The sequence below is a fragment of the Miniopterus schreibersii genome (genome assembly GCF_964146895.1).
Source record: "Miniopterus schreibersii genome assembly, chromosome: 20".
Classification (NCBI taxonomy): Eukaryota; Metazoa; Chordata; class Mammalia; order Chiroptera; family Miniopteridae; genus Miniopterus; species Miniopterus schreibersii.
In genome coordinates, this window is record NC_138122.1 from 15127910 (window position 1) to 15155553 (window position 27644).

The window sequence follows — 27644 nt, forward strand, 5'->3', positions numbered from 1 at the left end:
CCCGTTCAATGGCAGGCAGGTCCCTATGGTAGAGATGGAGGCAGCATGCTAAATAACCTGAGCAGATCAAAGAGCTAAGCCCCACAACCAACTCCCTTTATGTTCATCTCGTGTTCACTAAGCAACCACCCAGGTTAGCAGGGTATAATAATTTCTTTGGGCCAGGTTAGCAAGTGGGTCCAGCGGATGCAGATTTCATGGCATCAAGGATTCTGTCTTGTCCACCATTATCTACCCAATAAAAGCCTGGGATATAGCAATATTTAATTCCTCATTCTTTAACAAAATCATGGAGAAAGAATAATTAGTGGGAAGATGTAGCTATGAAGGTACAGCATGAGGGAGCCTTGCAGTGATGAAATAATTCTGGCTTTTAACTGCACTGGTGGTTACATAAATCTTCACATGATAAAACTGTGCACACACACGACTGCATGTAAAACTGGTGAAATAATCTCTGTGGATTATGCCAGTGTCATTTTCCTGGTTTTGATGTTATAGTATAGTTCCGCAGGATGTCGCCTCTGAGGAAAATGAGTGACAGGTGCACGGGACCCCCTCAGTATTTTCTTTAACGATTTCCCATGTATCCGTAATTATTTCAAAACAAAAGTCAGCTGGGACCTGGATATTCCAGTTGTTGGTTCTGCCAGATGGGAAAAGTAAGACACAGGAAAGGCAGTGCTGTGAACTGTGAGGAGAAATCTGAAAGTGGAATCTAGGAGAGTGGCTGCTTTAAGTACGGCAGAAATGGAAATAATAAGGGAATAAGCAAACATCTTTGACCCTAGGCCTAAGAAAAGTCCTCCTTTAACATATGGAAACATATGAAGTTATAGGGACAGGGCAAGAAAGGGTAGAGACAAAATTAATATAATGCACACATACAGCTCAGGCCATTTGTACCCATTGCGCTGGCATGGGCATAATTAAAATGTGGGCCTTACACCCCACACCTGGCCACAGCCCCCATCCCCTACTACAGGAAGGAGGCTGTGCCCCAGCTCTGCCGAGCTCTGCCCATGCCTCATTCAGCTCTCTGACCTCGCGTGCTGGTGTAGCCCAAGGAGCTGCTGACTTCATACTGGTGCAGGTGGGGGAGCGGGATCATGAGGATGTTGGCGCTCCTGCCCAGGGAGCTGTCATCAGAAGCCTGGCTCCTCACTTCCTCAGTGGGCAGCGCACGGTTGGGCACGGAAGGGCTGGATGAGACGTCACAGGAGCTGGCACTCTTTCGACTATGACTCTCCTGCTCTCGCACAGACCTAACCGGAGAGAGATGACAAGTTACCACCAAGTAAGGGACACTGCCCTATGTAGATTAAAACACCCAAACCTGTCACCAGCCCAAGGTACTTGGGAAACCAATAACAAAAATCCCCAATGAGATCTGTGAGTGGGAAATAATACAGGAGGTACTTTGCCCAGAGCAACTTATAAGAAAGGAGATAAATGACTGACAGTAATCAAATGGTGCAAGTCCTGGGATCACAGCTGAAAAGAATTGCTCTGGTGTGACCCCACTGATCAATCTCCTATCACTGAAAATGGGGTAACCAGACAATGAGACGACATGATGCAAAAGTAAGTATACGGTGCCACCTGAGAAGTCTTGTTGCACCGAAAACTGAACCTAAGTCTAATCAAGCCTCTTGTGTGTGAAACACCAGGCCTTGTCATTGTTTTATTAGAAAAAAGAAAACCAAGGGTCTTGGACTATGAAAGCATTTTAAGATATGCACTGCTGAGCTCCTAAGCAGAGTCTGTGTGTTACAGGAGCTCCCGTTAACAGCTCTTATTCCAAGGGTCAAACACTCTCAGGATGAGACATTAGAATGGGACCACTACAAGTTCACTCGTCACAATGTGAAGAGACTGAATATTGTTACAATCAGTTGTGCTTAGATAAAGCTGCATATTGAAGAAATCTGGTAAATGTGGTCAAGTAGGAAAAAAATAAGCTAGATCTCTGTTTCACACAGGAATAATAAAATTCTATGTAATGAACTAAGCCTAAAACCAAGTCTATAAAGTATTAAAGGAAGGTGGTAATAGACTTAACAGGGGGATCACTCTGCAAATTACAAAAATGTCTAACCATTATGCTGTACCCCTGAAACTAATAATACTGAATGTCAACTGTAATGGAAAAAAAATTTTTTAATTGTTTTACGTATTAGGAGAAAATATAAAATATGTATCTCGAACCTTACGCAAGACCCAGAAGTGAGTACACTGGTAAATCTGACTACATCACAATTACTCTGTGACCGAAACACCATGGAGCAAACTTAAAAAGCAGGAATAAAAGAGAAGGGGAAAAAGTCTCTTGCTCTTTGGGAATAATAAACCTAAAATAAACTCTGGGTCCTAGGGTCTAAGTGGCAGCCCAGTGAGAAGATGATACCAGAATTCGTGAATTGCTTCTCTTGGCTAGAAAAAGCAAAAGAATGCTCTCCTTATTTGGGGACAATACTTGAGAGCAAAGTTAACGAAATGGCTGATCCAGAGAACCTGAAAACAAAATCCCTGATAACCTACATGGTATGCCTTCTGTTTGGCTAAATTTAATTTAAAACATTCTCAAGTTGCTCTCACAAAGGTCCCTGCTGGACCTCTCGTTGTCCTAAGCAATTTTTATATCCACCCAAGTCAATCTGGCAGAAAACCTGCAGGTGGCGAGGCGCTGAGCCCGGGACGGGCCTGGCAGCCTGAACACTTGCGCATCGTAGGCATCATAATCGACTTGGATGGGAAGGGCGTTCTCAGATTCTTTTGGAGTCGCAAGAGCTGAAATACACAAATAATATGAACTGTCATCAAAACACGTTTCAGCCAGATGCCTTCAGAGGGTCTTCATCAAAATCTACAAGGTACAGGATCATCAACATCTCTCCCTGAAAAAAAAAGGGGTAATAACCCATTCATCAGGTTGTTCAGATAAATGACTTATATGTCCAAAGGTGTAGAAATAGCACTAAGTAAAGGCAAGGTGATGGCAGTATCTCATTTTTGTGTGACCCCACTTCTAAAATATCATCTTAATACGTATGTTGAGTACTTTGAAACTTCCTACCTGACCCCTACAATTGACCTATGGAAAAGAAAAACACAGTTTTACTATCATCCATTTTGTAGTTGACAGGACAAAAATATACAAGGTGGTTAAGGAAACTTCCAAAGGTCACACAAGGGGAACTCGGGTCTCCCAACTTGGCTGTGAACTTTTTATGTGACCTTACATAATCCTGTTGCCCTGGGTTACCTGACTCTAAAAGAGACGAAAGGGGAAAAATACTCACATGTATCACGGCCATTTTTCGCTTTCTCAGAGGCAGGCTGTAAAGTTAAATGGAGAATTAATCACTCCCTTCTCTGCTAGAACAGGACTGATCGATCACAAGGCACAGTACGTAGGTGGCTGCTCCTCAGGGCAGAGACCATGCCTTACTCTGCACGGTAACGGATGCAAAGGCAGGAGCTAACATGAGACACCTACCTACCATGCTGCCAAGCCCTGCTAAGATCTTTACCTCCCACCTCACATCTTGTCCACTCTCACAACTCTATCCATTGGGGGCATGGACCCGACCTCACACGTGAGGATATTTAATTCTAGAAAGAATAAGGGATTTGTTCAAAGTCATACAATTAGCAGGTGGCAGAGCCAAAATCCAAGATCAGCTCTTCGGACTCTTGGCAGATCCACTGGTGTGTCTGTTCTAACATGACTAGGTTCCACCTGACCCCACACCCTGCATGCTCCCCCTTCACCACAGACTTCTCACCTGTTTGTCTACACCCACCAGAGCTGAGTACTTGTAGATCGCCCAACTTGCTGAAATGGGGTACAAAGGCAGAGGAGAAAACTAAAAGAACTATCCCTTTATTAAAAATAAATCTTTTACAGGAACCTTAAACCTTCCATAACAACACTCATTCTTTCTTCTTTAAAATGATCATGCTGCCCGGCCGGGAGTGGCTCAGTGGTTGAGCATCGACCTAGGATCCAGGCGATTGCGGTTCGATTCCTGGTCAGGGCACATGCCCGGGTTGCGGGCTCGATCCCCAGTAGGGGGCGTGCAGGAGGCAGCCGATCAATGACTCTCATCATTGATGTTTCCATCTCTCTCTCCCTCTCTCTGAAATCAATAAAGATTTTTTTTTTTTTAAAAGATCATGCTGCAGACAAGTTCCTCCATGCTCCTCTGCCGAGAATGATCGTGGTGAAGGCATAAACCTCAGAAGGCAGGAGAAGGACCTTTCTCCTGGCACTCCTCTACTACACATGGCCTATTTTAGGAGTTTTCATGTCTCCAAATTAATGTTTTCCCTATTAGGAGAGTAAGAAAAAAGGGAGTAACTGGCCCTGATACTACTGATGTAAGTCAAATGGGGCAACTTTCAGAATTCAGCTCTGCTAGAAACAGGCAGATGGATGAGAGCACCCTAGTGTGGAGCCTCCGTACATAACAGCCTGTTTTTCTCCTCACGTTACGTTAAAAAGGCTTCTTCTGATTCTTAAGAGTGGCATTAGTATTGGCTGCAAATATATTCCATCGAGTGGGTATGTCATGGTTTATGTACCCATTCCCTTATTCTTCTCAACTTGTCACTATTATGAATAAAACTAGGCCAAGATCTATTCAGATTCAATATCCTCAATTATTTCCTTAGACTACATGGCTGAAAATGGAATAATGTGGTCAAATGGCATATGACCATTTTGCACTGCTCTCGATTCACATCGTTGAACTGCCTTTTGTAAGAATTGGACACCAACTGGGAACTCAAGCATCAATTTCAAAGACTTTTTGGCATAATTATTAATGTGTTTTAAACCTACTTGGTAAGCAAAAAAATGAATCTCCATTCCTGTTTGAATTTGCCTTTGATGACCTGCTAAGATGCGATCTTTTAATAATATTTCCCCTTTCTGCAACATGTGTCTATGTCTGTCCCTATCAGTATCTGAGAGGTCTCAGTATGTGAATAAAGCAGTCACATCATAATAAAAATAGTTCTTTCGTTATTAAAGAACAAAAAATAGTTCTTTGTCATATTTTTGCCAAAGACATTTCTTACACATGGGGATCTGCCATATTTATTTATTTAGTGTGGAAAATTGTAAAGTTCTAAAACAATTTCTTAAACTCATTTATTATCCTGGGGGAAGGGAGTATCTCAGGACAAAAATAAGCACATGGGTGTGTGACAGTCCCTGAAGGCTCTGCTGGTTGGTGACACCTACCTTCTTTCCTGCCAGTTTTATCCGTGGGGTGAAACTGTTACAAAATAGCTGGCTTTTGGATGTGTAGAAACTGTAAAAGAAACAAACAGGGTCATTAATCTAAACCCTTTTTTTAAAACCTCAAGACACAATTGAAATCCCAGCCACAGATCAGCCCTCTCCTGAATGCTTCACTGGTATTCCCAAGTCTTAGGCTTCACTGGTCTTCCCAAGTCTAACTTCTTTTTTAATTACTATAAAACATTAATTATGTTTTAAATTGTTCTATTCTTCCCCTTACCCCCCCCCCGCCCCCGTACATTGTTTCATGCTGCTCCTGATTACTAACTGGATTAGAATCTCCTTCTTTTGGCAGAGATAAATCTATTGACACCACAATCCTTTTTCACCTAGATACCAAGAGAGGCCCTTATTACTCCTTGACTGATCAGCATTCAGTGAGCAAGACTAACCCAGGCAAGAAATAAAAAAGGTGGCACTCAAGAGAAGATGGCAGAAACCATGAAGTTTCGGTTCCTCTGAAAAACACACTGTAATGCAGTCATGCAGAATGAGTCTTCCCTGGGCTGAGTGAATGAAGGCTCTGCAGCCCTTTCTATCCCGTAGGTATCTGTATTTTTGGGGTTTTTTTAAATCTACAATTAACTTGTGATGAAGATGTTTTAAATATTGACCAATCCCCATCTTGTATCATAACTCTGATCATAAGAAAAAAAAAAAAAAAAGGGCATCAATAGGTAACCAGTGGACTGTGGGGTAATCCTAATGGCATATTAAGTGCATAGGAACATACGAATATGCTGCAGTCAGATCTGGAGTCCAACTAGCCCCTGGGACTTGGCTTCTCCCAGTGGTACCAAGAAAGACACGAAGTAGAGGATGCTACTCTCTTTCAAGATGTTAATTGTAAAAGAGCTGAGTAATGAAGTGATGTCAGTCAGTTTCTATTAGATTGAACCACATGAAATTGCTGTGTCTGAAGGTCTAAGACAGTCTAATATCATAATTGCAAATGGTTCATATTAATAGCTGTGGCTTTGCCGTGAACTTGCTGTTCAACCCCCAGCAAGCCACTTAACCTCTCTGGAACTCGGGTTATAAACTCGAAGACAGACTTCAGTTATATCCTGTGACAGCCTCAAAATCCCAGTTTTATAATTCTTATGGATCTGGCATTAATTTTCTTTTTGAATTAATCTTCATTATTAGCCAGTAATACTTTGGGAGCAGTAAGTTCTCACTGATGACAGTTTGATCATGTCCAGTAGGGTTTCTGGCCTAACAATCTGCCTGCTTCTGAAGAGGCTTTGCTGACAGGGTGAGAACAATGGCCCCTGTGAGCAGCCATCCATTTTGGGCAGAAAGTCCTCTTGTTCCTGTCCCCAAGTGCCTCAAGCAAACAAGGCGCACAATGAGATGTGAAAAGCAGGCCTCCGCCCTCCTAGCTCTCAGGTCCTGAAGCCCCTCGGGTGAGGATCCATCCTCTATCTTAACTGGAATCAGAGAGCCAATTTAGGATAAAAATTGTGATGAATCAGGACACTTCCAAGTTATTATGAAGGAAGATTTGAGGAAACTGAAATACTAAAATTCATATACCATTTTTTGTGTGTTTTAACTACTTTTGCCCTTAATTATTTCCTAAACCAAACTTAAAACTGTGAAATGTGGTATATAATTAAACAGTAGCTGTTTTCTTATTGGCAAAAGAATCTGAATGTCTATTCAAAGATTACAAATGCAAAAAAAAATTAGAGGGCTGACTGGGAACTGAACAGTGATCTCCTGGATCCTAGGTTGACACTCAACTGCTGAGCCACACTGGCCAGGCTTAAACCAAGTTTTTAGAACAACAGTAATATAAACACAAAATGAGGGAGAGGAGGAAGGCATTTTATTATGAAGTAGTCGCTTTTTCTCAAGGTGACTTCCTCAGGCAACACGACAACCCTCAAAACTAAACATCATTAAACGGTCACATGTTCACATATGTAAAGAAATAACATGGATGACCAGCCTGAGAGTATCTCACTGGGCTCCCTGAGAAGAGCAAGACATATTTAGAACAGGATAATTACAATGTGAGTGCTCTACCCTTAAGAGCTGGCAGAATGACTATTCTTCGCTCATGAAACTGGGTCTTCACTTATGAATGATTACAACTGACCAGCAGCAACCACCACACTAGGGCAATGTGACCCATGACAAAGATGAAGAAAATATTACGGCTGAAATCAATATTTGTGATGAATTTTCAAGCTGGTCTCCAGCAAGATCTGCAACTAAACAGCAGCCAGAAGGGAAGGTTCCGTTGAGCTTGAGGCATAAACCAAGTGGTCTTCTGCCTCTCGTGAGTCCTGCCTGAAAACAGACCACCCAGGGAGGGGCAGAATGCTTTGGAAGCACTAAAGAAAAAGTGGCTATCGGCTACCAGGGGTAGCACAGGAAGAAGAGAGATGTGGGGTCTGGCTGTTAGAGGACACATGGGCATTTGGGAGGGAAAAGGCAGGTGAAGGCCCACTAGGTGGACAAGCTCACATGTGAGAGTGAGATATGGTGTTCTGCAGAATAAAAGAGGGCGAGTGGTGGGAGAGGAGGCCTCAGATGTCAAACACTTTAGTCTTTAGTAAGTCGCATGAGAAACCAGAGGAAGAGAGCCAGAGGATTTAGTTTTCATAAAAATGACTCTGGCAACCAGGTGGAGTAGTGCTTGGCACATGCTGGTCCCCAGGCCCCTGGTGTTCCTTAGTGCTACATCAGGGCCTACTATGCAAGGGCACAGGGGAACACTAATCCCTTTTCCCTTTTATATGCTTGGTTCCAAGTAACACTTTTACTTGAAGAAAGGGCCCTGTTGCTTAAGAAAAGGCACTGGTCTGAAGAAGTGATTCTCACTGGGAAGGCAGGAGGGATTTTGCCACGCAGGAGACATGTGGCAATGTCTGCAGAAGTTTAAGACATTTTTTTTTAAGTCTGAATGACTTCCCTTCCTAGTTTCCAATGGTTTCAAATGCATTCTCCATAAAACCTGCAGTTACTTTTTTAAAAAAATCATAAAACATTAAAAAGGAGTAATAGCTCAAGTCTTTTCACTTCTGCAGGTTTATTCAAGGACATCTAGTTCTTACTAGTTTCCAGAAGGTATGAGCTCTACCTGCAGTGTTTCAAAGAAACAGTCCAACTTTCTGCAGGGTTTTTGGTAGGAAAAGTCACTTAGCCACTGTTTCTGTAGACATTTTTGGTTGTCACTAAGATTACTGCAGATGTTCAAAAAGATGAGGACCGGGATAAGGCAGTCGCACTGGCAGAGGGGTGAGGGACACCACCCTTGAGCTGGACTCAGCAGGAGCACTGAGGCCTTGTCCCATGTGAAGAAGAGCTATGGGGACCTTTCTACACATGGAGGAGGCCAGGCACAATGTTGGTCTGCTATGGTCCGTGAGAATGGGGCACAGGAGCTGGGGACAGCAGCGGAAATAAGTCCTTCAAAATTTTCACCATAGACTGTCCTTATGTTAATGTCACTGCTCTGCACGTAGAGAAGCTTTAAGCGAACGTTAGAACTTGGGTTTCCACATCTTGACAAAAGATTTTATAGTAAGAACTTAACAGATTTGAAGAGAAAATGGCAAGGAAGTAATTCAAAATCTTATCACCTACAATGAATCAAGACCACACCCACCTGTGGTTTATCCAGTGAGGAATATTATAGTCGTCGCCCAGACGAGAATCGCAAGGAGTGCTCCGATTATGCAGCTGAAAGGGGAAAATGTCAGGCACAGATCAGCTAAAAAACAAGGATATGAAACTGCTCCAACTTCTATATTTAATGAAAACTATTGTCAAGATCACCCTGGCCCTGGAAACTGGCCTTTAGTAAGCAACCCAAAATTGAATTACCTTGAACAACGGGACAGCATGTAATGGTTGCTCCCCCATGCATACCAAGTCCACACCAATTCCTAAAAAAGAAAAGAGAAAGAGTTTGGGTAGGGATGAGCGGGGACAGGCAGAGATAAGTGCTCCAATCTATTATTGATGTTATTTCATCGGGTCAGGAGATGAGGCAGAGCCAACTTGCCACGCTACGATTTATAACCTCCTCCGCGCTGCCTACGCAGCAAAGTAAAGAGATGTATTTTGTTCTTTCTTTTTACCAAGTCCTGTCACACCTGCCACTATTCAGTGCTTGACAATCAGCCTCTGACTGCGTTGCAGATCATCATGTGTCACAAAGACAACCAGGCCTCCATTACGAGTGTCAAGGCCAGAAAGGAAAAGGAACCTCTTCATCTCAGTAAAAAGCAAAACAATCCACATCACTTACCAGAGCTTTTTTATTGGCAAGTAAGATTTCAAACCTATCTTGTTGTTGAAGCACAAATTAAATGAGGGCCTGGGGTGTGAGCTGGGGAGGCATGGCACATCACGGAGGGAGGGCTGGACTAGATGATCCAATGGTAGTTCCCAATATGGGCTGAGGGACACTGGTTCCTTCAAACAATCCCCCCAAAAAGGGCTCTCCAGAGTCAAATATGTTTAGGAAACTTGGAGTACCAGTTATGCCCTTTAGAGAGAAACAGGGCACGCTCACATTATAATCTGCAATTAGGGAATGGGCCTAACAGTGTATGACCCAACATCTGCCAAGCCAATTTGACCATGGAACACTTTTTGTCCCCTAATATCACTGACATCCCCAGACCTCCAATGCACAGGGCCAGGGAAAGCTCACAGTTCTAAGGGTAAGTCAGCATGAACCAGGGAGCATTACCATTATCTATCATCCGCTGCTTGGTCAAGATCATGAGTAGACGGTCCACTTCGAACACGCCCACCCCAGGCGTGATCACCACGGACATCTGCCCAGTTCGGTCAAAGTTGCGGTTGATATAGTGCTTGTCAAACACTTGAAACAAAGCAAAAAGTCCTCCAATGAGGATGTTACTGCTTTTCAGAAACCAGCCACTGGCAGGCATCTCTGCTTTCGGAGCATTTTTATCAGTATTTCTATTACAGCAGTTGCCACCTTCTAACCCGATTTCTAGAAAGTCACACGCATGCCTTTCTCCTACACTAAGAACTGCTTAACACAAGACGATGTCACTGCCGCCTTTGTTAATCTCTCTCCATCGATACTTGCCTTGTGCAGCATTAAAGGCTCAAATTTCATGTTATTAATTTCCATAAATGAGTCTGTATTGAGACTTTTAAGAATCAAATATTAATTTCAGACAATATTTCAAAGAGGTGGGTCAGAATCTTGTGATGACTTTGTAAATTTGAGAACTTAATATTTATTGGAAAAAAATCACCCAGAAACAGTTGAAGGATGGGGTGAAAATAATAACACAGTTTAGTAAAACTAAGAGCCCAAGGAAGATCCCTTCCAGCTCTTTAGTCTTAGGTTACCATGAGAACAGCAAGTTAATTTCCCAAAAGAAGATCTAAGAGCTAAATTTCGGCCATCAGACATTAATGCTTTCCAATTAATTTGGGGGGTAGGTGGTGTGAACATCATCAAATACATCTGTGTCTTTGGCATTAGTAAAGAGAAGTTCATGGTCACGAGGTCAGCAAGATGCCTGCTCCCTTGGCTGGTGTCCTTACTCACCATTGAAAGACAGATTGATGGCCTCTAGGTAGTTTCCTTGTGCTGAGGTAGAATTGTCTCCATGAGGGAAGCCCTCTGAAGCAAAAGACACAAGAGAAGGAAAACAGCTCATGAAAGATAAACTCAAAAAAAAACAAGTCAAAGTGCCTGGCTCCAGAGGGCCCCCCCACCGTGTAGTAGGGACATTACTGAATCTACTGCATCTGTAATGAACTGGACCCAACCAGAAATAGAAACCTGACCCAAGCAGAAACTACAGAGCACTGGAAGGGAAACAAGCATGACCCTCTTCATCTCCCAGCCTCCATCCTACACCTCCTTTCCCTGCTGCTCCTTCCGTCACGTGGATGCAGTACCTGCCTGTTTCAGTCGCACCAGCACTGGATACTGGATGAAGAGCTTTTTAATGGTCACAAGGAGGGAAGTCCACTCTTCTCGCCTCTCATTCTGCACCACCACTCTGAAAGCAGTATTATCAGAAAGTAGATACAGAGCAGCTATTACATATAGGATATCAGGACCCTTACAGGGTTGCAAGGATTTTCTACTAGGGTTTTCAGAGGGCAATTTGGCTCTACAAATGAAAAAACCTTAACAATAATAGAAAATCTGTATATTGTATTGTGTGCTTACCACCCCAATTCAAGTCTCCTTCCCTCACCATTTATCCCCCCTTTACCTTCTTCTACCTTCCCGCCACTCCCAGGAGTTTTTTTTTTCTTTGCTTAACCCCTTCAACCCTCTCACCCAGCCCCCCCAATCCATTTACACCTGATATGTGTCCATTATCTTACAAAGTGTCCCCTTATTCAGTGGCACTGTTGGGACAACTGGACTTAACCGTATCCTGTGGTGATGCAATTTAAGTCCAAGGCATCAACAAAGAGGTAAGTCTTACTAAAAAGGTTCAACATAAATCCAACCAAATCTTTAGAGAGGGTTTCTCAACCTCGGCACTACTGGCATTTTAGGCTACATGACTCTGCTGGGGTTGCGGGGGGCTGTCCCGTGCATTGTAGGACGTTTAGCAGCATCACTGGCCTCTACCCACTGGGTACCAATAGCTTAACCTCCCCTTTCTACCCCACCAACTACCACTTTCACAATTTAAAAATGTCTCTAGACACTGCCAAATGTGAGGGGTGGGGCAGCAAAATCGCCGAGGTTGACTGGTTTGCAGACTACTGACTACTGACTCAGATTCTCCATTAAGTCAAGGGTTGGTGGGGGAGGGGAGAAAACAAAGGGGAAATTGTTCTAGATTTAGACTTAAGCAGACCAAACAAAAAGCTGTTTTGGAGACAATTAGGGAAATGTGAATATGTACTAGATATTGGACAATAGTACAGAATTATTATTCATTTTGTTAAATGTGATTATGGTTATATAACTGTGGTTATATATGTGGTTACACGGTAATTACATATGAAAATGCCCTTATTCTTGAGATACGCAGAGGGACAAAATGTTATAATGTCTATAATTTATTCTCTAACAAAATTAAGCCAAAAAAAGAACAGACGAAGCAAATATGGCATGATAACAGCTGTTAAAGCCAGGTGTTGGGTGTGGGGGTTTATTATATTATTCTTCCTTCTTTTCTGCAAGTTTGAAATATTTCACACAAAAAGTCTGTAAAGTCCTAAGGGGTATCCTAGGCTGGATCCTGGAAAATAGGAGTGCATGAGTAGAGAAACTGGCGAAATCTGAGGAAAGTCTGAAACTTAGTTACTAGTAATGCTCTTGTAGTTTTGACAAATGTACCTCGGTTATGCAATGTTAACAGGGAAAGCTGGGTGAAGGGTACATGGGAACTCTGGATTATCTTTGCGACTTCTCTCTAAACCTAAAATTACTCTAAAATAAAAAGGTTTAATTTTTTTTTTTAAAGTCAGGAAAGAAATCACCAAAAATAAGGAGCGAAGGACCCAGAACATACTTATAAAAGTCTTCATAGAATCGCCCCTTGTGGTCCTGTCGAATTGAGGCTCGGTTCACTTCAGGAAATTCATCTGAAACAGAGAAAGAAAAGCTATGCAGATCAGGCTGAAGAGAGAAACTCGCAGTTTCTCTGCTCCCTCTTCTGGGCTGAACATGTGAATCACAAAAATAAATAAATATAATTATATGTCAATTAAGTTGATTTTAAGACGAATCACAGCCCACAGACTTCTTGCATCCATGAATGGGCTGTGCTATTTACTATTTTACCATCCACATAACACGAAAGGCGAGAGAGATGGAGCAGTGCAAAGGGACAGATGATGATGAGGAATGGGGGGGGTAGGGGGGTGAGAAGCTTAACAAAAAATAACTTGGAGAAAGACCGACTCACCAAGAGATTTTGCATCATAGAAAGTTCTAGAAAACAGGACCACTGTCACTTCATGACTACAGTTCTTCTCCTAGGCATGAGGAGAGAAAAAGGCTCATGTTTACTGCATTTACTTCAATATCAAGCAGCCTGCATGACCTCAGTACTCTCAATTCCAGGAGGCATCGTGGCAGCACAGTATCAGATCACATCAGGTAATTACAGCTCTAATAGATTTTAAAGTAGATTTTTAAGGATTTTCTACATATAGAATGTCATCGGTCTTCTTTTCCAACATGGATGCCTTCTATTTCTTTTCTTTTCTTAATTGATTTTAGAGAGAGAAAGAATTGGGAGGCAGGGAAGAAACGTTGACTTGTTGTTCCACTTAGTTATGCATTCATTGATTGCTTCTTTTTTAAAAATATATCTTTATTGATTTCAGAGAGAGGAGGGGTGGAGAGAGAGAGAAAGAAACATCAACGATGAGAGTCATTGATCGGCCGCCTCCTGCACGCCCCTGCTGGGGATCAAGCCCGAAACCGGGCAAGTGCCCTGACAGGGAATCGAACCACGATCTCCTGGCTCCTAGGTCGATGCTCAGCCTCTAAGCCACGCCCGGGTGGGCCCACTGGCTGCTTCTTGTATGAGCCCTGACTGGAGATCAAACCTGAAACCTTGGAGTATCGGGATGACTCTCTAACCAACTGAGCTACCCGGCCAGGGCTACTATTTCTTTTTCTTACGTAGCTCTGGCTAGAACTTCTAGTCCATGTTGAATACTAGTGGTGACAGCAGGTTCCTTGTCTTACGGGGAAAAGTTTTCAGTCTTTCACCACTGGGTATGATATTAATGATGGGTTTTTCATAAACACCCTTTACAATGTTGAGGGTGATTAATTTAAATCTAGAGTCTTATCAATTTAGGCTTTAGCTAAGATACTTCAATTAAATGTAGCTTAATAAAAATACTGTATTTTTAAAATCTGCATTGAATAATGTTTGCTGAATGAAATTTAGTGCGTAAGAAGAAACGTACCTTCCACTTGGTGAAGAGATCGGCAAGGAAACCATTCACAGCTTTCTCAAAATACAGATCCCCTGAAAAGGGACAAGAAGAGGGTGAGGACCATCTTTTATTTTTGCTTCCAATTTCTTCAGGCAGTAAAGTAACAGAAATCGGACTAGTCAAAGAGAAGGTAGGTTCTGCTGTATCTTAAAACAAGATCATAAAAGCTAGATATATAAAAAATGGTTTCAACCTAGATTTTCTTTGGAGTCAAATTTAACATTCACCTCACTCAGTAAAAGGCCACAGCTTCAAGGTAAAATGCAAGATTAAAAAGGCTTTGGTGACTGGAAAATATGGTGTGTCTTCAAAATGAGAGAACCATCTAATTTCCAAACATGATTCCTTTCATAGTGATGCTTACAGTTTGTTAGAAGATGACTTGGTAAACCCTGGACATTCAATGAATTACCATTTTCAGTTCCTGCTGCTTTTGAGCAATCTTGATGACACACAGCAAAAATTAATTTATAATTTTGCTAAACACAAATCTGAATTACATGTACCATGAAGCTGGTATGTTGGACATAGTTTCCACACCTCATAACAGCTTTCTTGTTCTTTACTTATTGTGTAGTAATTCTAATAAAATGAGACAAATCTGGTGATTTCTGTGATGATAGGATGAAAAATAAGACCAAAGAAAGTGTTGGTTCCTAGCCATAGAGTCACTCTCTCTGACTTTTAACCCTGTAGTCATAGAACAATTAAAGATCTATTGGAATTATGAGTGATTGTGCTTTCGTTTATATTTTTGTTTACCTTTTAATACTCTACCACGTCATGTAATTCATTATATATAAAGTAGATAAAATGTTTGTTTGTTTTAGCATTTGAGGATTTGTAAAAATCTCAGGACACATCGTTAGAGAATGTCAAGAGCTTACTGTAAATGACAACAACCTGGAAGAAACCAGAAACTTCTCCCCATTAGCAGTTACAACCAGCATTTAGGAACAGTACCATAAATATCAAAATCCCACATTTCACAGCTCATCTGAATAAATATGTAAACCATAGCCGACGTAGAACGGAACACCACCTGAAATAAACAAACACATAACTGCATTAAAAAAGCAATGATGTAGAGTTTCAGTTCTGCAAGATGCAAAAGTGCTAGAGATCCGTTTCACAACAATGTAAATATACTTAACACTACTGAGCTGCCCACTTAAGAATGGTTACGATGTGTGTGTGCGTGTGTGTGCACGTGTGCGCGCATGTACATAAATGTATAAAGTGCTATTTTTAGTTACGTGTGCTTTACAGTTTTCAATCGATTATTTCCTGTATTTAAAAGTCTTTCAGAGATACTTAGAAGAATTCTAGTTAATGCTGATTAGAACTTTAAATGTGTCCTTCACTTTGAAACTGAGCGACACGAGCCAGGGCATTTGCTCTTTTCTTAATCGGGCTGTTTGTCTCCCTTCTTTTTTTGATTTCTCCCAACCATTTCTTCTCCGGTCTTCTCCATCTCATAAAGGGTACCATGATCTATCTTCCCAGCTGCTCAATTCTCTTTCTTTCACTCCCCACATCCAATACATCAGCAAGTTCGGTGGACTCCACCCTGAAACATTTCTCTAATCTGCCCATGTCTCCTCACTGCTACAGCTTCCACCTTAGTCCATGGCACCGTCTCCTAACTCCCTAACTCTCTTCTGCTTCTACTCTTGTCCCTACAAACAACTCTCTGCACCAGAGCCAGAGGGGTGACAGCAGGTACTAGGGATGCCTATCCTATGTCCTATCTTCCCAAGAAAAGAGAAGCTGCTTCTACTCTGGGAGGCAAGGGACCCAACCAAAAGACTAAACCTCTCATCCTCCTAAGCCAAGAAGATGTAATAACTTCTGGCCAATAAGAGGTAAGTGGGAGAATGCACCCCGCTATCTACCCTTCCTCCCACCTCTGCCGGAAGTACGGAGGTGGCTACAGCAGCTCCTGATGGATCATGGAAGCCCAGTCCTGAGGCTGGCCCAACAGGAAGACAGAGAGGAGCCTCAGGTCACCAATAACTGTGACACTGTCATACCAGCCATGAACTGTCTACCCATGCACTTCTTTTATATGAGAGAAAAAAGGTGACCTTAAAGCATCAATTAGCCACTGTTACTTTGGGTTTTTTTGGTTCAGCAAAATCCAACTGAATAAGTAAGTGATCCTTTTAAAAGCATAATTCATGTATCCCATCCACACTTAAAATCCTTCAAGGGATTCTAACTGTCCTTAGAATAAATGGCCCTCGAGACCCTGCATGAACTGGCTGAACCTGTCTACCTCCTGACCGAAATCATTCTTCCTATGGTTCTGCCACGCTGGCCGCTTAAAATTGTTTCCTCTGCGTGGAACACTCTTTCCTCAGCCTCCACGTGCTGGCTGAGTCTCCCGTTTCCAGCACCTTCTCAGAGAAACTTTCTCTGCTCACGTTCGTAAAGAAGGGTCTCCAGCTATTGTCTATCTCAGTGCCCCGTGTCCCTCAGAATTTTTAATTTACCTTATATGTTTACTAAGGAGGCCACTTTCAGTTAGTTCTTCTCATTACCCAATTAATTTCCTTTGAAGTTCTCACATAATCTGTAATTACCACATTTTACATCCGTCTCCCCACTAGGGTATAAACTCCTTACCAGGAGGGATCTTGTCTGTGCTGTTCACCCATGAACCCCCAGGGAATGGGGATTCCCCACTTTGAATTCCCCTCTAGAATAAAGGTTGTTTACTGATAATGTTCTGCACCAAGTTTTTTTAAAAAAAGAAAAAAAGCACAGTAACTGACACACAAGAGGTGTCTCTATATTATTTGTTAAATAAATGAATGAATGAGGAAGAGGTAAGCAAACGCCAAATTATCATGGTCTTTGTAAGTCATACTTAAGAGTGAATTTCTAGAAAACCAGGGGGAAAGCAAATTAAGATCACTACAAAACACCAATTTGTGCCCACTAGAGTTGCAGGAACTTTAAAACTTTAAGACCAGGTGTTGGAAAAAGTGAAAAAAATACAGGAGACTTTATTTATTGCTACTAGGAATATAAACTGGTCCAAAGAATTTGAAAAACGATTTGGCATTACCTCACAGAGTGGAACCTATAACCCAGCAAATACACTCCTAATTATAGATTTAAAATAAGAGTATTAAATATAAACAAGCTAGCTAAAAAACAAAACAAAGACTGCATACATTTTTACTCCACTTGAATAAAGCTCAAAAATAACCAGACAAATAATATGTTACTTAGAATAAAATATAATACACAGGGGTGGAAAAAGTAAGTTTACAGCCATGAGTACGCAGAACAGAGTTTATTCTTGTATTATTTATTATGTATTACTTTGTATTTTTCCATAAGAAGAACTGTAAACCTGCTTTTGCCCACCAAAGGACAGGGACATTACAAAAATAAAATTTAGATAGTGGTTACCTCTAAAGGCACTGGTTCTCAGTCGGGGCAATTTTGCTACCTCACAGGACATTTGGTAACATCTGGAGACATTTCTGGTTGTCAGGACTTGCAGGGTGGGGAGTGGAGGGTGCTGCTGGCATTTAGTGGGTAGAAGTCAGGGATGCTGCTAAACATCCCACAATGCACAAAACAGCCCCACAACATTACAGCTATCAGGGCCAAATATTTCTTTATTGACTGTCCTACACATTGAAGCATGTTTAGTAGCACCCTCCACACACCCCCAGTTGTGAGAACCAAAAATGTCTCCAGACCCTGCCAGAAGACCCCTGGGGAGGCACTATCGCCCCCAGCTGAGAACCACTGCTCTCAGGGGAGACGGGGTGGGAACAAAGAGCAGGCGGGTGGTTTCACCATCGCGGGTAATGGTCACAGCTGTTAACTCTGGATTTTTCCAACCAGAATAGAGAGCAAAGAAGGAGATTTCTTTCCAAAGGTCTGTATTCGTGTTTACCAATGTGATCCTCTACTGCGTCTAACTTTTGCTATTAGTGGGCACAGAAGCCTCCAAGTTAGACACTACATCCCTATGTCTGATATTAAACTGACCTCCTTCAGAAGAAGAAAACGAAGGTCAGCCCCAAACTGAAGAGCTCCAACCATAAAACATCAGACTTCCAGGAGACCACATTACAGTGCAGTCTAGTCCACTTGGGTGGGCAGGCAGACAGTAGCCATCATGAGAGTATTGAGCTTTTGCTTGTTTCCCTGTTTTGTTTTTTTTAATTTCAGGACTTAGACATAACGATATGGGGAAACAAAACGAAAAAAGCAATTTATCAGCCTTACCCTGGTATCTTCACTGATATAACCACACATGACCTTCTCATTCTTGACCCAAAGCTCACCAGCTTGTGCCCTGAAAGGAGAAACACACGCAAGTTATTACAAGTCCGACATGAACCTTGAAGAAACTGGTGACTTTCAGGGTGGCTCACCCTATTGTTACTTATACCCAAAGGACCTGGCCAGGTACAGATTTCCAGAGATAGTGCCGTGAACAGATTACATAACATCAAGAATTTTTAGAGCCCGGCCGGGTGTGGCTCAGCGGTTGAGCTTCAACCTAGGATCCAGGCGATCGGGGTTCGATTCCCAGTTAGGGCACATGCCTGGGTTGATGTTTCTATCTCTCTCTCTGCCCCCCTCTCCCTTCCTCTCTCTGAAATCAATAAAAACATATCAGGGGGAAAAAAGAATACATTAGCAATCTACTCGGAGAAAATAAAAATGTTTATATTTTTAGGAAAAATAATGTTTCAAAGGCAAGGTCTCAAGGTAATGAAACACATATATCCTTAACTATTGACTAAGTTACCAGGTTAAAAAGGCTAAATTAGAGAAAATCCTTACTTATTACAACTTTATACAAATGACTATACTTTCTTTTATCATATGAGGCCCAGAGAATCTTTTTTTTTATTTTTTATGCCTTCATGTGGTTTGGAAAAGTGGCTTTTGAGTCAGTGTAGGAAGACTATAAATAAATATTCTGGAAAAACAGTAGAAGACTTGTGGTTTATATTTAACTGTGAATGAATAAGAAAAACATCAGGATAGATGTTTAAAAGTCTAAAACTGACTGCCCTCTACATCCCCAAGGGCACATTATTTCTTTTCATCCCAATAAATTTTGTCACTATGCTTAAAAGTAAATGAATAAAATAATAATAAAACCGCCTTTATGCCAGCGTTTTCATTTCTACGTCTAGCACCGTGCGTATGAGGGCATTTACATAGAGAAACAAGGAATTTAAGAATGAAAAGAATCTGAGGTTTCGAAACCAGGGCTCGCTCACCAAACTATAGCCTATAGGCCAAATCCAGCCCATCTCCTGTTTTTGTATGGCCCACACCTAAGAACAACTTTTACATTTTAAAATGGTTGGAAAAAGCAAATAATTTGCAACAGAGACCTGAGATCCACGTGGCCCAAAGTCTAAAATATTTACTATCTGGTCCTTCACAGAAAATGATTCTAAACCAACCATTTCATTTTGCAGATGAGTAGACTCAGAGACTCCCTGACCTGCCTGACATCAGCCTGCTCATCACCGACACTGTCTGAGTAGCCTACAGGTTTCCTGACTCCTAGCCCACAGCTCTGAGAGACTAGCTTGTATTGGAAGGCATGGGTCTAGGTTGTATTTCTTGTTCTGCTCAAGATTTAGTCACTTCTTAGGTTGTGCTTTAATTGCTAAGATTTTTCAAATAATTTTGACCCTCCAACAATTTTTAAAACATCCCTTTTTGGAAAAAAGAAATCCTTTCTTTTTTCTTTCTTTCCCAATTAGTAGTTCAGACTAATCAAATAACCCTAGTTGCTGGTGAAAGTTCCTTTCAAAATGATTCTGGCAAATAAAAGTAGAAGGAATGACTGAATTACAAAACCCCCATCTTGTGACAATCATCAATGGATAAAACCATTAGGTAAAAAGTTGATGGGGAACTTCAGACGACATCACAGGGACCCACCTGTCAATCTTAGCATCATGAAGTGAGTCAATCAGATGCAAATATGCTTGGATATATACAGTAAATTTCAGGAAGGACAGTTTCTTTTAAAGAGAAGGATTTATATTTCATTATATACCTCTTTGTACTGACAGCTTTACTATGTGGATGTTACGCTTTTTTTAATTTAAAGGGGGTTCAAAAAGTCCCCTTTTTTCTCTTCTTGACAAACTGAAATATAGAAATAATTTTAATAAATCAGGAGTAATTCAATATGGTTTAAAGACGCAGCAAATGAGAGCAAATTTTTTGTCTCCAAACCTGTTTCCTGATCTGTAAAACAAGAAGGTTTGATCAAGCATCTTCATCGAAGGCTTTTTCCAATCCTAAAATTATGAGCCCAGACCTCCTCTGTTACAGAACACCAGGTGGCTTCAGTAACTGCCAGTACTCCAGCGCATTCCGGGGGGTTTTTTTTGGTTTGTTTTAGCTATCACAGAATCTGATATGTTTTAAGCTATCATGTATTTTATCATAGGGACATCCATATACCTCAAATGCTGTCTGCAGCCCCACTGCTGCATCAGATCCTACTCCCATTTCCTAGCAGATAAGTCAAGAGTCACGTGCCCTGGACACTGCAGCTCAGTTGGTTGAGTGTCACCCAGTGAACCAAAAGGTTCTGGTTCCATCCCCGGTCAGGGCACATGCCTGGGTTTCGGGCTCAATCTCTGGCGTGCAGGAGACAGACAATTGATGTTCCGCTCTCACATCAATGATTCTCTCTCCCCTCCCTCTAAAAATCAATAAAAACAACATTAAAAAAAAAAAAGAGTCATGTAATATCTACCTGATGCCAGCAAATTCCACCTTCTGAGTGATATAAGCACATGTGCTGACCTAAGGGAAGAGAGACGATTCAACAATACATCAAGGCCATAAAAGGTCATAAAGAAAGTCTCCTGACTTTCTAATCTCTTTAATAACCCAAAGTTCAATTAACATGGGAGTAATAGATGTATCCCACTCAAAACCTGCTGGGGCAGGTATAAAAGTAGGTTCTTAAGAGTTTGGCAAGTATAGACAATACTAAGGTGGCTAAGTGGCCAGCTTCACCAATGTGCTTATCCTCACATGTTTGCATACATACCTACATTTACATACTCATTTAAATACAGAAGATTTAGCTCTCATTTTAGAAAACAGAACACCCCCCCAACCATTAAAAATGAGCAAAGATTTTTTTTCTGAAAATATACACTGCGTGGAAATTCCACCTGTAATTTGTTGTTTCGTAATAATTAAAAAGTCCAATAAGGAGAATTTTTAGCACCAGCTCACAAATTTGATGAACTTACCATTTTAAGTAGAAAACGTAAATTAAAAATAAGGAAAATGGGAGAGGACACAGCAAAAGCAGTCTGTCTAAGCTGGAAGCATCAAGATCCGGACTTTAGCCCAGTGCTGACTACTTACTAGCTTCCCAGTCTTGGCCAATCACTTACCTTCTCAACCTCAGTTTTCACATCTGTAAATTAGGGGTAATAAATACCTGTCCACAAGGAGGACATGTGAGGCACAAAGGAAATCAAGTGAAAATTTGAAGAGTAGAGTGTCATTCAAATGTAAAATAAGTAATATTATAATTTCCCACTCAAACGAAAAACGCAGGGGAAAAACCTGACAATAAACAAGCAAAACAAAGCTTAAAAAAACAACAACACAAAAAACTATGAGAAGAGCCCTGGTTAATGTGGCTCATTTGGTTGGAGCGTTGTCCAATGCACTGGAAGGTTGCAGGTTCAATTCCCGGTCAGGGCACATACCCAGGTCACAGGTTCAGTTATGAAAAGAGAATGGAAGAATATATGTAAAGTCTTCATAATAATCGTCTGTGATGCTGCACTTTGAAATGACTGTGAACGCTACTCCCTTACTAGATTTTCTAACCTCTATGGGAACATGGATTATTAATATAACGGAAAAAGTCAGACTTTTTAAAAATCGTTATCTTACCAAACTTTTCTTTAGTCGCCACATATCTCCACGGCCAATATATTGATCCTTAAAGGTTAATTCCACTAGATCAAGGGTCACATCCTAAAAGAAATAATCAAATATATGTCTCTGCATTACTCTGCCACACTTCATAGTCATAAAACAATGCCCAGTCACAGGGAGGAACCTTTTGGCAAAAAAGAACTACTGGAAGACCATTCAATAGCAGAAACCTGACAAATAGGTTTTATCCTGCCAAAAAAAGGCTTCTGAGAACAGGTGATCGATCAGTCTAGGACTGATGCTGCAGCAGCTGTATCCTGGTTAAGTTGAAAGAGCACCAGAGTAGTAATTCTGTGCCTTAGTCTTTTGTTGTTGTTGTTTTTGTTGCTGTTTTTTCCTTTTTATTGAATTTACTGAGTAACACTGGTTAACAAAATTGTACAAGTTTCAGGTGCACAATTCCACAACACGTCATCTGTACACTGCGTTGTGTTGTGTTTTAGTCATGATTCTGACACACAAATGTGACACTGAGCTTTGTGCTTCACTTCTCTAGACAATGTCAATAATGTCTTCTAGATGATTTTTACCTATTATAGCATCATTTCTAGAAGGAAAGTGTGAGAATACATAAGAAATTTTAGTATTTTAATAGAAAATTTTACATTTAGGTTCACAAACATATATACACACAAAATCTTTAAAAAGGGGGGAGCAAAAAAAATACATACATTACATTACACAAAGTTAAAAAAATAAAAGACTACATCCTTACAAAAAGAAGAGCAAAAAAAGGGAGGGAGAGTATTTTAAATGCAACTTACATGCTATCTATACTCTAAATGACCTACACAGGACCACATATTTAATAGTCTAACACTATACTCAGTAACTCATTATTTCCCTAGAGACCTAATTTTGCGGAAGGGTGATAATCATCTCCAAAAGATATTTGAAGTCCAGAACAAAGATATACCTTAGGGTCCACTACATTCACATAGACATCTTGATAAGGTCTTAGACGAAACACTTGGGTCACGGTCTGGTCCACGCTGATTGTTTCTGAAACAGAGAAGAAATCTAGTAATACATTCTGGAAAAATATCTTCTAATCTACAAACACTCAGACATTCAACAAGCAACACAACTAACCCTTTGCCATGGACAAGGCATACATGCTCTGTCTTCTAGGAGCCTAAAATTTAGAATTCTCTGCTTTTCAGGTGACACAGGCAGGTAAAATAAGGCCTGAGCCCAAGCAATTAAAAAATGAGAGAGAAAGATATGAGACACACAGAGAAAGAGGAAATAATTTAAGCAGCAACATAAAAAGTTCAAAGAAAAAAAGTTCAGAGCTGTGAACATTCAGAAGAAGAATAAATCCTGTCTTCTTTGGAATGAAGTAGCGATGACAGTTCAGAAGGAAATTTCACAATGAGTCCTTAGGTCTGGTAAATAAGAAACACACAGGTGGCAGGAGTCGCGGTGAGGGTAAGAAGGACAATCCTAGGATTTGGGTTTTATAGAATGTTTTCCCATTAAGTTGAAATATAAAAAAGTAGCTGACATCAAAATCCTTTAAAACAAATGAGAAGGTTTTTCTTTTCTGCTGTTTTTTCTTTTAATTTCTTTTAAGTACTATTTAAGGCATTCTTATTGGCTAATCATTAACATTTTGGTTTCTAGATGAGCATGGTATACTCATTGGAGAAAAAGAAAGGATTTGCGTCCCGAATGAGGAAGCAGAGTCGAGGTTCTGGCTCCACCACCTACTGACTTCAGGGACAAGCCAGTTCACCTGCTGAGACTAAGAATCCTCATACACTCAGGAGCTGGTGGGAAACTTCTTCAGTCCTCCTGAGCCCACCAGTCTGGGCTCTCAGGCCTGGCTCCATCACTGGGGCAGGTGGCCCCTCCTGTAGGGCACCTCTCCCCCCACGCCACACCCCAGAAATGGCTCTCACGTACGTGAACCTCTGGCCCCTTCCTGAGCTGTTGCCCCCTCAGCCATGGGGCACTTCTGGGCTCCTGACCTAGGCCAGAGGGAGGTTTCTGCCTCCTTCCCCTGGCCCTAGGCTACCCAGGCCACTCTCCAACCCTGGGGAGGAGGCAGCCCATGATTCCTGACTCTCTGCTATCCCCTAGTATACCACACCTGCCCTCTCCTCTCAGCTGCAGTTGAAGGCTTTAACTTTGCACACTTTGGGTCACACTTGAATGAATGAATGAATGAATGAATGAATGAATGAATGGAATTGGTTGGAGGACAGAAATTGCATAAAGCTCCCAGGACAGTGCCTTGCACATGTTGTAGGTAACCATCTATATGTTTCTTTCCCTGCCTCACCAGAGTAGGCAGTTAACAAATATTTTGTGCAAAAATGTAATATTTAAGAAAGCATGCTTTGCCAACACTTATTTTGGAGTTAAGTGTAAAGCTTCACCTCTTCAGATTAATTTTCCTGCTGACACTAAATTAAGATAGTGCCAGATGCTGACAAGTGAGATTCATTGGCTGTTTTCATAGCGGACCATTTTTTAAGAGGGGACACAAGTTGGTAAGGAGAGAAGTACTGTGCTCTCATACCCTGAGGTTGTAAAGAGAGGTTTCTGGGACAGTAAAGTGTAAACACCTTAGAAAAAAGAGATGGAATTCCTTCTTACCTTTCTGTAAATCTTCCTTAAGTGACTTGACCTGCAAAAGCAGAGGGCTGGGGGGAAAAAAAGCAACAAGAAATGGGATGCTATAAGCAGTAACTAGCTTCCTTCACCCCGCTCCCCCCAAAGGCAAACAGACCACTCTGGATGTATTATAACTTGAAAGGAGCACAACAATGGGAGAAAGTTCCCTTAGAAACAAAGAAACTCTGCACCTGTGCTCAAGGGAATGGAAAAATGTTACAGAATTTTTCATAGAGTTGTCAACATGGCTTTAAAAACAGAAAATGTACCACTTTTTAAAAGATTATTGGTTTACCAAATCCTAGAGGGCAGGAGCATTTTTATCCAAAGGTAAAGAGCTGTCCTGCCCTTCAAGCCCCTTAAACAAAATATCATCTGGAAACAGCCACCCAGTTAGCTCCTAGTTAGACACTCACCTGTATTCATCGTTGGGGTGAGCAATCTCCACAATGTCTCCAAGCTTGATATGAGGAAACACTTTGGGGTTCACAACCAGTTCATCATCTGAAAGACAATTGAGCAATCCCAAGCAGAAATCACACTCACTTGGGTGACAGGTTGGGATGTATGTTCTCACGCTGGGTCCTCTCAATACCACCAGGTTGGTATCACGGGACAATCCCTTATATTTATCCAAAATTATCCAAAAATACTGCCTTAATGTAATCCTCACAATAAATCTTTGGATCTAGCAGAAATGAGGAAATAACCTAGACTAGGTTAAGGGTAGACAGTTAGTAAGAGCACAGCCAGGACTGATGACTGACTAGTCCAGAGCTCCTACTACCTAAAGTCCACCCCTCTCATATGTCTTAAAAATCAAGCCAAATAAAATGCCCTGTACTTTGGAGGGCAGCACCTGCTCAGGAAAAATCTTCAGATATCAGTTCACATTAAGATCCAAAGAGACCTTAAAATAAAGGGAGGACATGGTTTCATATGCTTTTATACCCATCCCACATTGGGAGTGGGGGAGAACTCTTTCAAATACAACATAATCAGAACCATAAAGATGGAGTGATTTTTTTTTGGGGGGGGGAGGCATGACCTTTAATTATGCTAAAGTCAGGACAAATAAGTATATCTAGATTTCAAATATAATCAGATCCAATAAAAATTCTGCCTGGGAAAGCAAAACACTGGGTTAACCCCAAATTTTGTTACATATTTTTTTAAATTGATTTTAGAGAGAGGAGGGAGAGGGAGGGAGAGAAAGAGAGAAACATCCTGAGCCTGCACCCTGGGCATGTGCCCTGACCAGGAATCGAACCGGCGACCCTTTGGTGCACAGAATGCCACTCATCCAACTGAGCTACAACAGCCAGGGCTTATGTGATACATTCACCGACAGTGTTATGCCAAATCCTCCATGAAGCCCTCCCCTAACTTCCATAGTCCGAATGAAGTATTTCTTCTGCTTCGTTTTATCATTTCCTTTTTGCATATATGTCTCATCAAGCTGAACGCCCCTTAAGGACAAGGGACCTTGTCATATTCACAACCTACATGTTTGGCACAGGTATGCACCTAATATTTGTTGGATGTGTTTTTATTTATAGTCTACAGGAAACTGGGTACAGCACCTAGGTCCCTTGTTCTCCTCAACATGAAAAAGCAGACTCGTATACATCGTGTATATTACTATACAGGGTGGGGCAAGAGTAGGTTTACAGTTGTTCATATGGAAAATAATACAATAATTAATAGGTAATAATACAAGAATAAACTCTATGTTTCATGTACTCACAACTGTAAAGCTACTTTTGCCCCGCCCTGTTGTATCCTTCCCTCTACCAAACGTTATTTCTGTTGCCTATTGAATTCTGCTTCACCAATGTTTAGGCAGCATCGACTGCATACCAAGTGTAATATTAGCCACAGATTGTATGTTTTAGCAGAAATTGTTTCAACTATAGCAATGCCTAGTATATCTTTGTCGTGGTGATTATAATGGCTACATTACTGAACTGCACTAATGAGCCTGGTGCTCTGCTAAATACTTAACAACCATTATCTACCTTGATTCCCACAACTACCTTATGACATAGAAACTATTTTTCTTCCTTTTTGGCAGCCCTTGCCTTTGGAGCAAATGCATACTAAAACACACTTTTTAAAAAGACTCGTGCTACTAATTCCAACTGCTGAAGCAATTCAGGTTGTTAGGACAGAAAGGAAACTTATATATTTACAAAAACAAAACAAAAAATCGTTATCACTAAGTGTCATCCCATTCTGCAGATTTATAGACTCAAACTGCTCAGAGAGGGAGAGAAAAACTACATAAAGCGCACAGATTTGCAGATAAGATAAACTAGGGGCTTGCTGGAGGTCACAAGGAAGGTTAGAGGCAGAGCTCATGCTCTGGAGTCTAGTTAGTGCTGTGTCTTTGGCCTTTCTCACGGTGCCTCAGAGCCATGCCAAGCTTCATGCTTTGATCACATCTGTCTTACGCACATCTGGCTAGTTCTCTCTCCTTGAATATAAGTTTCTCTTTTCTGCCAAACCAGCGCAGAATGGAATTTTATGGAACATATACAGTAAATATATAATAAAAAAATACAAACAAATGAAGGGTAGTAAACTGGCAATATTCACAATGTTCCTTAAAAGTCAGAGTGCAAATGCTTTTAGAAAAGGCCTGCGCTCTCCGCTCCTCCGGCACTCCCACTACTTACTGTCTGATACTTGCCACTTCGCTCAGACAAGTTGCCTGTCTAGCCTCCATAGTCACATGAGCCAGTGTGTAATTTTTCAAGGCACCGGACACACCAGAGGCTCAGCCAACTTACTC

The 27644-nt window shown here is 41.3% G+C and overlaps 1 protein-coding gene across 9 annotated transcripts in view; it reads right to left on the bottom strand.

Moving 5' to 3' along the window:
- The window catches only part of DEPDC5 (DEP domain containing 5, GATOR1 subcomplex subunit), an 81898-nt gene that overhangs the window by 53211 nt on the left and 1043 nt on the right, over nt 1–27644 (bottom strand). For all 9 annotated transcript variants that reach the window (XM_081123435.1, XM_081123429.1, XM_081123437.1 and 6 more), the window contains exons 3-21: nt 25267–25354; nt 24833–24879; nt 23145–23230; nt 22184–22267; nt 21018–21067; nt 18503–18572; nt 15212–15290; nt 14219–14280; nt 13201–13270; nt 12805–12877; nt 11222–11325; nt 10866–10940; nt 10026–10160; nt 9152–9213; nt 8934–9007; nt 5252–5321; nt 3303–3339; nt 2670–2790; nt 1045–1265 (exon numbers count right to left, since the gene is read on the bottom strand). In XM_081123435.1, the coding sequence (XP_080979561.1) occupies nt 1045–1265; nt 2670–2790; nt 3303–3339; nt 5252–5321; nt 8934–9007; nt 9152–9213; nt 10026–10160; nt 10866–10940; nt 11222–11325; nt 12805–12877; nt 13201–13270; nt 14219–14280; nt 15212–15290; nt 18503–18572; nt 21018–21067; nt 22184–22267; nt 23145–23230; nt 24833–24879; nt 25267–25354 (1608 nt within the window). The remainder of the gene's footprint in view (nt 1–1044; nt 1266–2669; nt 2791–3302; nt 3340–5251; nt 5322–8933; nt 9008–9151; nt 9214–10025; nt 10161–10865; nt 10941–11221; nt 11326–12804; nt 12878–13200; nt 13271–14218; nt 14281–15211; nt 15291–18502; nt 18573–21017; nt 21068–22183; nt 22268–23144; nt 23231–24832; nt 24880–25266; nt 25355–27644) is intronic.